The following is a 13,791-nucleotide window of genomic DNA, read 5'->3' as shown; positions in this document are numbered from 1 at the left end:
GCTTAATAATGTATATTGCTTTCAATGTTTTTTTTTTGTTTTGTTTCTTTGTTTGTTTTTACATTCCTCATGGTAAAATCTTGTTTACATAATCAAAGAATCAAAAGACGTGTAATGGGAAAAATGCTACAGTAAATAAATAAAAAAAACACATGTACTAAAACACAGTGAGGGGAATTTACAATTTGCGACTTTTTTGCCACTATAATATGACAATTCTTTTGCATCAGAGGCATGGGGTCAGGGGTTGAGGCCATTATATAGACGCAAAAATCGCCTAGTTAATTTTATTCAAATAACTTTAGTATAAGCATCCAAAAAGCACACGAAATAGTAAAGTTACAACCATATAAATAGCATTTATTTGTGAGAAACCTCTAAACAGGCAAATCAGTTCATGTTATGATAAATAACATAAAAGGGAAACATTCAGTATAGTAGTACTGAGAATCATTGAAGTTACAGTAAGAAACAGACACAAACACACTGAGAAGACATTTTATATATATATATATATATATATATATATATATATATATATATATGACCAACAAACTCAGATGTGTAAAAGATATTTAAATAAACTCTCTAATATGCATATTTAAAAAGTGTCTGAGATATAAAGAAATGATTGCTTTTAGCTAAAAGTTAGGAATATAATTATTCACAAGTCTGTAGAGTTTCCCTAAATACTGTATGGTATGCTGCTCATGCATCATGGGAGATTTCTTGTCGTCTTCTTCAGAAAAATGGACCTGTGGTCATCCCAAAGCTTTATCACAAAATGGGGTGTGCATTCTGGACTAAGGGGTGGAATTAGGATGCTAGGGGGATGTGAACCATTTTTGGGAGGTATGACTATGAATCTCCTGATTGTACCCACTTGAACACTTGAACATGAATTGCACTGCTAGAATAGGAAACCTTTCATAGGAAATTTCTATCTGTATTGCATATTTTCCATATTTTTTTCCTGATCCGCAAAAAAATTAAAAGGTGTGGTTAATAATAATCTAGTCACTATTTGCAGATTGCAGATCTGTGGTTCTATTGGTGTGTCCATGAAGGAATTTCAGTCCGCGCTAGGGACTTTTTTTTTTGCGGTACGGATCACAGCCCTGTACACAGCTATGGATGTGTGAATGAGACTATTGAAATACATTGATCCTTTTTTCTGTCCAGAATTGCGGACATGTGAATAGGGCCTAAGGCTATGAAACGATTTAAAAAAATAAAAATAAAAAAATAAATAGTTTTTTAAGTATGATTTTTGGAGTGAATTTGGTGTCCTAATGTTTAAAAATGTAAATATCTACACTTTCAAAAAGTATAGCTTTACACTGAAATGTATATCCTTTCCTAATTTTAGTATTCAGAAATTGTTCTAAATGTATTAGACCACACCAAGTAAACCCTGCCCACTTTTCTCTGTACTTTTGAAAACTGAAGAGTGTTGAAGAAAGTTTTTTTAAATAAAATTTGGGGCCGTCAAAATACTTGTGTGGTAATTTGTGATTTTTTTTTAGGCCTATTTTAGAAAGAAATACTAGCATAGACTGATTACTAGAGATGAGCAAACCTTGAGCAAGCATGGGATTGTCTCAAGCGTGCCGCATTTTAATACCAGTGACTTCAGAAGTCAGATGCAGCCTTAAGGGCCCTTGCACACTGAGTAAAAGAGGCGGAATTTATGAGCGGAGTCCATGCAGTGTCATTCTGCTTGTCCTATTTCTTCAACAGGATTTCTCATGCACCTCTGCTCTCTGCTCAAAGAAAGAACATGTTCATTCTTTGAGCGGAGAGCAAAAGCGCAAGAGAAATCCCATTGAAGCAATAGGACAGGCAGAATGACAAGCAGAATCCTTTTACACAGTATGCAAGGGCCTTAAAGGGGTTATCCAGCGCTACAAAAATGTGGCCACTCTTCCCCCTACTGTTGTCTCCAGTTCAGGTGCAGTTTGCAATTAAGCTTCATTTACTTTAATGGAACTAAGCTTCAAAACCCCACCCAAACTGGAGACAACAGTAGGGGGAAAGTGGCCATGTTTTTGTAGCGCTGGATAACCCCTTTAAGGCAGCCTGGATGCATGGATACAGCCTTTGGCATCCAACTTTTTTAGCTACCTGTAATCAAATACTGCTGGAGGTTCGCTCATCTCTACTGATTACTAAATGTTGGGCTATGTCTTGCAAAGAATGAAAGTATTTTTAAGAAACTTAGAAGCATGGTGCACACCCTGCTTCACTACCAGATTAAAATGGAGATGTGCACCTCGTAAAAAAATTAGGGCAGTGAACAGCAGTACACTTTCACATAAAGACCAGCATGTAAACCATTTAATAAATCCCACTCCCATAACCACCCTCCCACCCCTGCCCTTTTGCTACATAAAAACTGCTATTTCAAACATTGGATGGTTTAGATAGCAGATAGATAGATAGATAGATAGATAGATTTTTTTTTTTATCTATTTTACATTCGCATTTTGCTTTTATTTTTCTGTGTGTAAATATAGCCTACCTGTTGCAGTAATACTAGTTTTACTACAAACTACAAGTCTAGGAAATTCACAAATATATCAGTCAGACAATGTTATGACTTCAGGTCTTCCAGGCAGGTTACACTTGATCCTTGATAGGCTTTTTGAAGAACTAGAAGGCGATTGTCCATTGGGATGAGTCACTGTAAAAATGTCATAGGCACCTATGTTTTTGTAATTTGGTAGTATTAACTCAATCCAAGTCTTTAACTACAGAAACAACCCCAGAAGAAGCAGAGTACCTGTAATGTGAGGTTACTTGTTGAGTTACCAATATTTTGTATCAATGGCAATAAAAAAAACTATTTGCCAAAATGCACTTTGCCAGGGATTGAAGCAATATCAATGATAAATTTCAAATACAATTTACTGGTCCATCAAGTTCAGTTCCTTTAAGAGAAAAAAGACAATAGAGAACACGTCAGCCATTGTGATAATCACATATTAAAACATATAATAAAATCTGTTGTATATTTTATGGTCAAGCAATAATGAATACAGATATTTCCAGAGCCTCTTCATACTGATTCTGGTATATACCACATTTTTCTAATTTCTGCAAGCTCATATGAGACATTTTCCACTACTGAATAGTGAAGCTGCAGAATTATGCCTTAAAACCTATTCCTCCTTGAAAAATTATAATTTACCTAAAGCCTAACAGAAGTAGAATAAATGCTTTAGACCTGGTTGTCACACACTTGCTATTCGGTGGCGCGGAAGAGACTTTAGGATACTTTCATATGACTTGATCTTTGGCCGCCCCTGTCTGTAAACTGCAGACTCACACTTCGAGATTGGTACTCATTGGCAGTTCCTTCACAGAGCAGGATTAATTACATGGTGAAGCCGCACAAACAATCCCTGCATCATTTGTGTGACCCTTTAAATATGTTGCTAATGTCCATGAATCTCCTGTTTACACAGTAAGATGTGTGCCCAATAGTGATAATTTTTTGATGCCATGTAAAAGATTCAATCTAATGAGTGGGCATTTTCCCGCTTAGCAGCTGATCGCTGTTACTTTTATGCTGCGTTTACACGGAACGATTACCGTGCGAATTTGCACGATAACAATCAAATTCAAACGTTATTCGTAAGTGTGAACACAGCGAACGATCAAGCGACGAGAGAGAAATCGTTCATTTTGATCTTTGAACATGTTCTCAAATCGTCGTTGGTCGTTCGCAAAAAATTCGCAGATCGTTCGTTGTAAACAGTCGTTCACCGATTTAACCTATGTGCGAGATAGGCTTAAGCGATCGCAAAATAATCGCAAAAGATTTTTCCGTACAATATATATCGTTCCGTCTAAACACTGATAGTTATAAAAAAAATTTGTTACTTCGAAATCGTTCATCGTACGATCAGGCGAATTATCGCTACGTGTAAACCCAGCATTACAGGAGCTGATTGGCCAAATAAATGTTTCTAGGAATACTCATTGACTATAATTGGCCCTTGTAAAAGGACCTTTAGCTTTAGACAAGACCCCCATACTGAGGATCTGCCAAGAGAGTGGAGAATTATTCCAGGGGCCATGGAGAGGACGTGTATGGGAAAACCAACATCAGGATTTTCTATCCTGAGAGTAAAAACCCATGCACAATAATAAGGTTCATTGCACATATTCTACCCAATATAAAAAATCTTGGCATTACAATTAAAGGTACAGGTATATTGCTATGGATGCTTTATATTAACAGACCGGTGACGGTGCGGTCCCGTTTTTGAACCGCTGTCCAGTCCCTGCAAACTGCTCCAGTCTATTCCCGAGCACCAGTCCGGCATGAAGCACTGTGACGCGGCTGCATTAGAATCAATGGAGCCACGTCACAGAGGGGAGGGGAGATTGGCGCCCCTGTGCTTTGTGCTGGGCCGGTGAATAGCCTGACACCGTGCAAGTGACCGGGTGGCGGTTCAAAAAAAGGACTGCGTCAGCCTGTTAATGTAAAAAAAAATGAATAAACTGGTGGTACACATGCTTTGAGTAGACTACAATATTCTTCTTCCTGTGCTAGTGGGTCCGATCCATATACAGTAGTACACTGAACTGAATATATAAGTGTTACTTAGCATAAATTATAATTACTAATTAGAGAATATGAAATCATAAGAATCATATTGTTTGCTTTGTCCAGTGATGTGGAACTTGTACTACACCTCTTGTTAGCTAAGTGCAAATCTTATCATGCTCTGCCAGCCTGCAGCTTGAAGTTATGCTTCCCTAAGGCTTGAAAGTCAAATGATGGAGACCACTGTTTTAGACTCTTGCAGTTAGACAGTGATACCAATGTTGATGACCTTACTTGCAAGTATATGCACCTTTGTTGTTTACTGAAAGGCTGCTCGTATAATCCTGTCACTGAGAGGTTGAGTTGGTCTAAAGTTATCGGCCAGTATTCCATCACTTTCATCCTCCAAGTCTGCTCCTTTTATGTGCATCCTCAGTCGTCTGAAATCTTCCATCTGCAAGGGAAACACACCACATCCTAAATGTAACTATAGAAATAAGTGTTAACAGTGTAACAGTGCCCTGATGATCCAAAAGGGTCATTTTCTGAAGGCCTATCATCAAGCAATACAGAGCAAGAGCATGTTCCCTTACATTATATACTATGCCACAAGGGCTCCTAGGCCACTTCAGCAAAAAAGGTAACCACCAAGAAGATGATAAGCCCCATCTATTTGACACATACCAAACCCTGAGCCATCTGTCCCTCAGATGGTCCAGTGTGGCCTTGATTATTAACCATAAAACAATGAAAAACATGCAGATGTGTTAAAGTTATGGATCAATGGTGTATATTTTGCAATACACTGCTATAGCTAATAGATAAAGGTCCTAATTAAAGATGAGTGAATTTATTCAGAATGAACAGAACTTGTCCCCCCCAAAAAAAAAAAAAATTTCCTCTTCCCTGATACTGTTTTAAATGAACAGTGAGTGTGGGCGGAACTACCACAACAATCTACTAGGACTGCTGCACTGGGAGTAATAATCCTGCCTCCAGGGCACCAAAAGGCCTCATTGGCACAACTAATAAATGGTTAATATCATGAAAATAGCACCAAAGATAAACGTAACAAACTTACCGTCACCCGCAGCCTCCCGTTAACTATAGGGACATACAGTATCAGCAGGTTAGTTAGATACTTCTAACCTACTGATAGTTTCCCTTTAATATGATTGGCTACTTGTGTATTTGGTGCTTAAAGTGAATGTACTGATTGTACATTTACTTTAAAGTGTCACTGTCATTAAAATTTTTATTGCAGAAATCAATAGTACAGGTGATTTTAAGAAACTTTGTAATTGGGTTTATTCGCCAAAAAATTAATTTTTATCATGAAAAAGCAGTTTGTCTTTATGGTTTTCCTATGGAGAGAGAAAGTAGAGGCAGCAAAACAGGACAACAAAGAGTTAATTAAATTCACATTCACGGGCTCTCTCCTCTGACAGTCACCACTGACCTCTTTGACCTCTGAATAGCACTGTGAATAGCTCCCCCACCGTGCAATCCTTTGTTCTTGGCTCTCAGCTGCCCACTAATCTCACTCCTTCCCCCTCCCCCTCCCCTCTTCAAAGAACAGACAGATCTGACTGATGAAAAAACAGTCGAGATTTCCTGATTCTGAGCAGTGCATGACAGAAAGGAAAGGAGGGGGGGACCTGGGAAAAGGCTTTTTACTTGCAGATAATGGCATATTTGGCTAATAAACCCAATTCCAAAGTTTCTTAAAATCACCTGGACTATTGATTTCCGCGTCAGACACGAGGAAGCGGCCGGGAACCTGAGACCGGAGCACCGCGATGTAGGACCCGCCGCTGGAACCGGGGAGGTGAGTGGACGTCTTTTCCCTCAGCCACCTCCTCCCCGGTCCCAGCAAAAAGGTGCCCCCTCGCTGAAGTACCCCTTTAAGTTTTGAATATGAGTAGAACGGCTTTCTTTTTATATGCAAAACTTAAAGCAAATATACAAATGGTACATTTGCTTTAAGTTCCTCTATCAAGTACAGTATTGCAAAAAAAATCACGATACATCATACAATTTAAAGACCATAACATATCCTATAATACTTCTACTTGATGATTGACATTTTGCACTATCCGAGTGACCAGAACGATACCTGACTGTTATTCGTGGTACTGAAGACTCAGTTCTCTTACCATAGGTTATTTTCCTCTACATTTTTAGATAAATTCTTTGAAGATTTCAGTAAAGTGTTATCTCTGCAGTTTTGTCAGGTTTGACATTTTAGCATCAAACATGGTAACATTTCCCTGTGATCTAAGGGAATAAATAATGTCTACAGACAGTTTGCTCCAGGTCCAATTTATAATGGAAAAACAACTTTACCAATTACAGTATGCAACCGACATTTATCACATCACATAGAAACTCAGCATCTTGTGTAGCTTTGGGCCACTCTACAAGTGTCATACATCTCGCTAACTGTGATAGAACTATTTATTTCTTCATTATAGAACCTTTGGCTGTCATCCTTTACAAACAAGATATTCTTTTAATAATTGTAAATGTGGTTGCAGGTTATACTTGGCATGCGGGACCAAAGTGAAATTTTCGGTTTGCCAGGTTCACAAATTTTCGGTGTTAAAGTCTTGACGAACCACACTAAAACAGCTAAACAACTGTTCAGCTGTTTTGGTGCAATCTGCCCGCACTTCTCTGGTGCCCCCTTCTGTGTCTCGGGTGTCTTCAGCCACCTCCAGCCAATTACTGACTGAAATAGGACAGCATCATGGCCAGTGATTGGCTGATTGGGCTGTCACCCTCCAGACAAGAGTGACAGCCTATTCAGCCAATTACTGGCAGCAGCGCTGCCCCACCTCAATCAGTCACTGATTGGCTGAGCTGGCTGGCACTCCAGAGACAGGCGGCTTATCCCTAAATAAAATGTATTACACTTGCACATGAGCAACATTCAATGAACATTGTTAGCTGAATTTTAGCCATAATACTGTATACTTATAGATGATAATACAGATTATGTTTATTATGAAAAATATTTTTATATACTGAATACATGCACACAGTCCACAGATTGAAACCTCTGTTCACACTAAGGATGCAGCCAGGGATAAGAATGAAAAAAGTCTTGAACAGCCTAAGCCTGCCAAGAACTTTTTTTTTTTAGATTTTTCATTTACAATTCCTTGTATCTTGCTTGCTTAAAAAGGTTTCAATTTTAAATTAAATGTTAAATTAAAAAATACATTTCTAATAAAATTTACACTTCAAATATTTATGATTTCATTAAAAAAAATTTGTTAGAGGTTCTTCCACTCAATTGTCTAACTTAGGCAATACTTTTTTTTTTTTTTTTTTTTCAAATTCAAATGAACCAGTCAAACCCAAATATCCAGGGGTCCATTCATCTCTAGCCCTGACCTCAACCACTGGGATAAATTAGAACGGAGAATTCAGGTCAAATCCTTTTGTCCAACATCAGTGGCGGTCTTCACAAATGTTCTTTTTGCCAAATGGGTATAGTTCCCATGGATGCAATTTAAAATATTGCATGAGAACATTCTGAACAAAAGTAGAATTTGTTACAGCGATAACTCAACATTACTCAATATTATGGTTTCGGAATGGGACGTTCAACAAACTCATAAAAGTGGAATGGTCAGGTCCCTTGTCCAAAAACGTTTAGCCTTCTAGTGTACATGGAGACACCCAATAAACTTTCCAGCAACAAACCAATGATAATGAATAATACAGCAAGGGGTGGTTGGGACATACTCCTATGTAGCTGCAGTGTTCAGGGCAATAATCAACAAAGAAATTCAGTGCTTTACTTTTCATGTACGTCATAATAATAATAACAACAATAACCTTTCTTGACATCACAAAAATTACTAGTCTTTCTTCATAACTAAGAGCTAATCATGTCCTACAACCCCAAATCATGCCAATGAAAACTACAACTCATCCTGCATTCGGGCCCATTAATGGGAAATGGCTCTAGGAAAGCGGTGACTCAAAAACTAAAAGCAGTAAAACATAAAAGATGTATAAATATGAAAGCACTGTAGATGCTCAGAACAAAGTCAACATGTCATTTATACCACATGCAGAATGCCATAAAAACAAATCCCCCAAATCAGTGGTGGAATTGTTGTTTTTTCCATTATCCTCGGAAAACATTTATAAACTTTATTCAATATGTACTCTAGAAGGGTGCCATTAAAAACACAACTCCTCTTGCAAAAAAACAAGCCCTCATACTGTTAAGTTAATGGAAAAATCATAAAAATGCCATAAGACCCAAACTAAACTGTGTTGTTAAGTTTGACTTTATGTCAAATACTTCCTGTCTGTATAGTAACTAAACCTTTGGACTGAGTCAAGGCGCAGAATACCATCATATCGCCATCTAGTAAGACCTTTCTACAAATATTTGGGTTCCATCATACAGAAACTAATAAAGCACAAAGCTTAAAGCATATACTGTACACTTCATGTTCCCTACTATGTGATGGGTTAAATGGGAGACTTTGTCTATAAGACTCGCTAATCAGGAATAACATTACAACCTTCTGCTGCTCAGCATTTTAGATTTATTGTCTCTGAACTAGGTCCAGTAAATGAATCAATGAAGTCATTGTATTTAATAGCCATGTAACACACTGCTACTGTTTTACCCTAATATACCGCGCACCATCTTATTGTAACAATATTGTGTTATTATTTCTTAGTTCATTTATTCAAGTTTGTGGGGTCTCAATGAAAAAGTGTACCACAGTTCTGACATCAGAAGGACATCTTGGATATATTGTATATCATCTGCATACCCTACTTAAAGGGAACCCATCACCACAAAAAAGCTCCCTAAGTTATCAGCATCGTGTTATAGAGAAGAAGGAACTGAGACACCCCTGTCCTCAGGTTGTGTGGGGTATTAAAACTTGGCCTTGTTCACTTCACTGGAACTGACCTGCAGTACCACACAGAAACTGAGAACAGTGGTGGTGCTGTTTCAGGGAGAAAAAAGCGTCCACGTTTTTCTAGGCATGCATAAACCCTTTAAAATGCCATTCGATTACAAAAAAAAAAAACAAATGAGAAAATTGTAGGTGTTTTTTCTTTTTAACACTACAAAAACCAGTCTGAACTGATTGATAGAAAGCATTTAGGTATGTATTTGGGCATCTGGCTGGAGGGGGGGGCTTGCTTACTTTTCTTTACTTTTATTCATGTTTTGTTCAAACAATGTAAAGATTTTATCCCAAAGCCTGACTGTCTCCTTTGGCTCCTGGTAGGGTCAATATTTATAGTATTCTACGTGGACAGCCTGTTTACATTTCTCTTTATGTACACTACCGTTCAAAAGTTTGCGGTCATCCAAACAATTTTGTGTTTTCCATGAAAAGTCACACTTATTCACCACCATACGTTGTGAAATAGAAAATAGAGTCAAGACATTGACAAGGTTAGAAATAATGATTTGTATTTGAAATAACATTGCTTTTACATCAAACTTTGCTTTTGTCAAAGAATCCACCTTTTGCAGCAATTACTGCTTTGCACACCTTTGGCATTCTAGCTATTAATCTGTTGAGGTAAGCTGGAGAAATTGCACCCCACGCTTCTAGAAGCAGCTCCCACAAGTTGGATTGGTTGGATGGGCACTTCTGGCGTACCATACGGTCAAGCTGCTCCCACAACAGCTCAATGGGTTTCAGATCTGGTGACTGCGCTGGCCACTCCATTACCGATAGAATACCAGCTGCCTGCTTCTGCTGTAAATAGTTCTTGCACAATTTGGAGGTGTGTTTAGGGTCATTGTCCTGTTGTAGGATGAAACTGGCTCCAATCAAGCGCTGTCCCCTGGGTATGGCATGGCGTTGCAAAATTGAGTCATAGCCTTCCTTATTCAGAATCCCTTTTACCCTGTACAAATCCCCCACCTTACCAGCACCAAAGCAACCCCAGACCATCACATTACCTCCACCATGCTTAACAGATGGCGTCAGGCATTCTTCCAGCATCTTTTCATTTGTTCTGCGTCTCACAAACGTTCTTCTTTGTGATCCAAACACCTGAAACTTGGATTCATCCGTCCACAACACTTTTTTCCAGTCTTCCTCTGTCCTATGTCTGTGTTCTTTTGCCCATCTTAATCTTTTTCTTTTATTGCCTAGTCTCAGATTTGGCTTTTTCTTTGCCACTCTGCCCTGAAGCCCAAAATTCTGCAGCCGCCTCTTCACTGTAGATGTTGACACTGGTGTTTTGCGGGTACTATTTAATGAAGATGCCAGTTGGGGACCTGTGAGGCATCTGTTTCTCAAACTAGAGACTCTAATGTGCTTATCTTTTTGCTTAGTTGTGCAACACGGCCTCCCACTTCTTTTTCTACTCTGGTTAGAGCCTGTTTGTGCTGTCCTCTGAAGGGAGTAGTACACACCGTTGTAGAAAATCTTCAATTTCTTAGCAATTTCTCGCATCGAATAGCCTTAATTTCTAAGAACAAGAATAGACTGTTGAGTTTCAGATGAAAGTTCTCTTTTTCTGGCCATTTTGAGCGTTTAATTTACCCCACAAATGTGATGCTCCAGAAACACAATCTGCTCAAAGGAAGGTCAGTTTTGTAGCTTCTGTAACGAGCTAGACTGTTTTCAGATGTGTGAACATGATTGCACAAGGGTTTTCTAATCATCAATTAGCCTTCTGAGCCAATGAGCAAACACATTGTACCATTAGAACACTGATAGTTGCTGGAAATGGGCCTCTATACACCTATGTAGATATTGCACCAAAAACCAGACATTTGCAGCTAGAATAGTCATTTACCACATTAGCAATATATAGAGTGTATTTGTTTAAAGTTTGGACTAGTTTAAAGTTATCTTCATTGAAAAGTACAGTGCTTTTCCTTCAAAAATAAGGACGATTCAATGTGACCCCAAACTTTTGAACGGTAGTGTATGTATCACAGCCATACACATTGTTAGACTATGTTAACACAACGTCAAAAAATTTTGATATTTAAAAAAAAGTCCGTTATTGACGCGATTTAACTGACTACAATGGCAATGCATTAAAGTCAATGGGAAGACGGACATAATAATGGACGTTTTTACCACAGACGTCAAAATAATGAAGATGATCATTATTTTCGGACGTCTTTTGCAAACAATTCACTAGCTCACAGCAGTAGACATGGGCAGATAGCTGATAAGGAGATAAAACGATAATTTTCTCTTAGCCGATGATTATTTGCAAAATTAAATGTCACAAATGCTGTGCTGAGCTGCACCATGCATGTCTTTTCCCTTATCCACCCCTCCCTGCTCTGCATGATTGATATATGAGGCAGAGTGCTATTTTATACCAGTCACAAGGGGCAGGGTAGACTTAGCTCATTATGGCCGCTATGTCTCTTGAGTTTAAAAGGAAAACATGATTTTAAAACTTTGAAAATACCCATTTATTAGAGTACAATTTATTTTAATCTTCAGACATATAGAGCTGACATTACCTTTAAACATATATTGTTTGTAGATGTACAGTAAGCAACTTGGATACACTGAGTTCATAGAGTTTATGTAGTGTGCGGTTTACTGGAACTAGATGTTCAGGCTTACCACAGTACTGTAGCATACTGCATTTTCTTTAACTGAAGGTTTAACCTGGAGCACAGAGGAGCTATTTATGCTAAACAATAGAATATGGAACTTCCAGTTCCGGCGCCATGCGGTGAAGATGTGCTAGACCGCGGCTCCGGGTCCCAACTCCGCATAATAGCTGCTCCTACCCGCACCACAGCCCAGTTATTGGTTGTCAGAGCCCTGCACATCCCGGTGACCAAGATGGACAGCTTTCTCCAATCCACTGGCCCGAAAACCCGCGGCTCTCTGAGGAATCTGGCACAGCGTGAGGAGACTGTCATGGCGGAGGCCCGTTGTGACGCAGCTCAGAGACCCGTCTCTCCCGCCCTACCCTCTAAAGGCTTAGCTGCCAGCGGGAAAGAGATGACCCCAATGCCTGTGGACTATGACAAGCTAGCGGTCGAGGTGGCCAAACATCTAGCCCCAGAGCTACAAGAAACATTAGCGACTATTAGCGAGATGTCCCCTCTCCCCCTGCTATTTAACATGGCCATTGAGCCTCTGTCCCGAAGGTTGCAAAGAGCTGCAGACATTGAGGGGGTGAAGGTGGGACCGTGCGAGATACGCATTGCTCTTTTCGCGGATGATCTGCTAGTCTTCCTTAATGACTCAGATAGAGACTTGACCACGGTCTTTCAATATCTGACGGATTTTGGATTACAGTCGGGGTTCAAGGTCAACGTGGAAAAGAGCAATCTTCTAGATTTATCATCTGGTCATTCTGTCAACTCTAGACCTTCTCTGGCCCTTCCAAAACGGTCCACTAGAAATCATATCACCTATTTGGGAATACGGGTTGGTACTACGTCTGGTTCCCTATACTCGCTCAACTTCCCCCCCATAATACAAAAAATTCGATCGGACCTCCAGCGATGGTCCACTTTACCTCTCTCGCTATTTGCCAGGGTGGCTCTGGTTAAGATGATGGGGTTCGCTAAATTACTTTATCCGCTACAGACCATTCCACTTTTACTGAAGCATACAGATGTCACCCTTGTTACGATGGCCATCCGTAAATTTATATGGTCCTCTAGGAGGCCTAGAATAGCTCATAAAAAAACTAATGCTACCTAAAGATAAAGGGTGACTGAATCTGCCCGACGTCCGCCTATATAACTTGGCCTGTCTCATGAGACATGGCCTGGACTGGCTATGAGGGTCTAGCAATTATTCTAATTATACCTTGGAGTCACATCTGGCTCGCCCTTGGTCTCTGAATAGTCTCCTCCATACGAAATATGGTGAGCTACCTCGGGACATCAAACTTAATTTGGTTTTCCGGGATTCTATAAAAGCCTGGCAGATTTGCCGCACTCTTTTGGGGCTGCCCTGGCAAGTAAGCGCATTCCTTAACTTATGGCACCATCCAGCATTTCCGCAGGGTCATCATAATCCACTTTTCGCCTCATGGAGGGCTAAGGGGATCATGCGAGTATCAGACCTGATATGCACCACTGAAAAGCGATATTTGTCTTTTTCAGAGATGCAGGCGAAATATGATCTAAGCCCTGGCCACTTCCTGGCCTATAATCAAGTTCACAGTTTCCTTACCTCCCGCCTAAGGAATCTCACTGTGGATTTATCGGCCAATCCCATCTCTACTTATGTCACGAT

The 13,791-nt window shown here is 39.5% G+C and overlaps 1 protein-coding gene across 2 annotated transcripts in view; it reads right to left on the bottom strand.

Annotated features, from left to right (window-relative positions):
• Positions 1-247: 247 nt before the first annotated feature.
• Positions 248-13,791, bottom strand: part of CA8 (carbonic anhydrase 8) — a 53,062-nt gene continuing 39,518 nt past the window's right edge. The window contains exons 8-9 of one of the 2 annotated variants that reach the window (XM_069957549.1): positions 4,850-5,009; positions 248-2,930 (exon numbers count right to left, since the gene is read on the bottom strand). In XM_069957549.1, coding sequence (XP_069813650.1) covers positions 4,875-5,009 — 135 coding nt within the window. In that variant the 3' untranslated portion in view covers positions 248-2,930; positions 4,850-4,874. The remainder of the gene's footprint in view (positions 2,931-4,849; positions 5,010-13,791) is intronic. The other variant, XM_069957550.1, reaches the window with a different exon arrangement.

Source organism: Dendropsophus ebraccatus, chromosome 2, assembly GCF_027789765.1.
Source record: "Dendropsophus ebraccatus isolate aDenEbr1 chromosome 2, aDenEbr1.pat, whole genome shotgun sequence".
NCBI classification, from domain to species: Eukaryota; Metazoa; Chordata; class Amphibia; order Anura; family Hylidae; genus Dendropsophus; species Dendropsophus ebraccatus.
The sequence above is the reverse complement of the archived record's forward strand: the minus strand, read 5'-3'. Positions and strand labels throughout refer to the sequence as shown.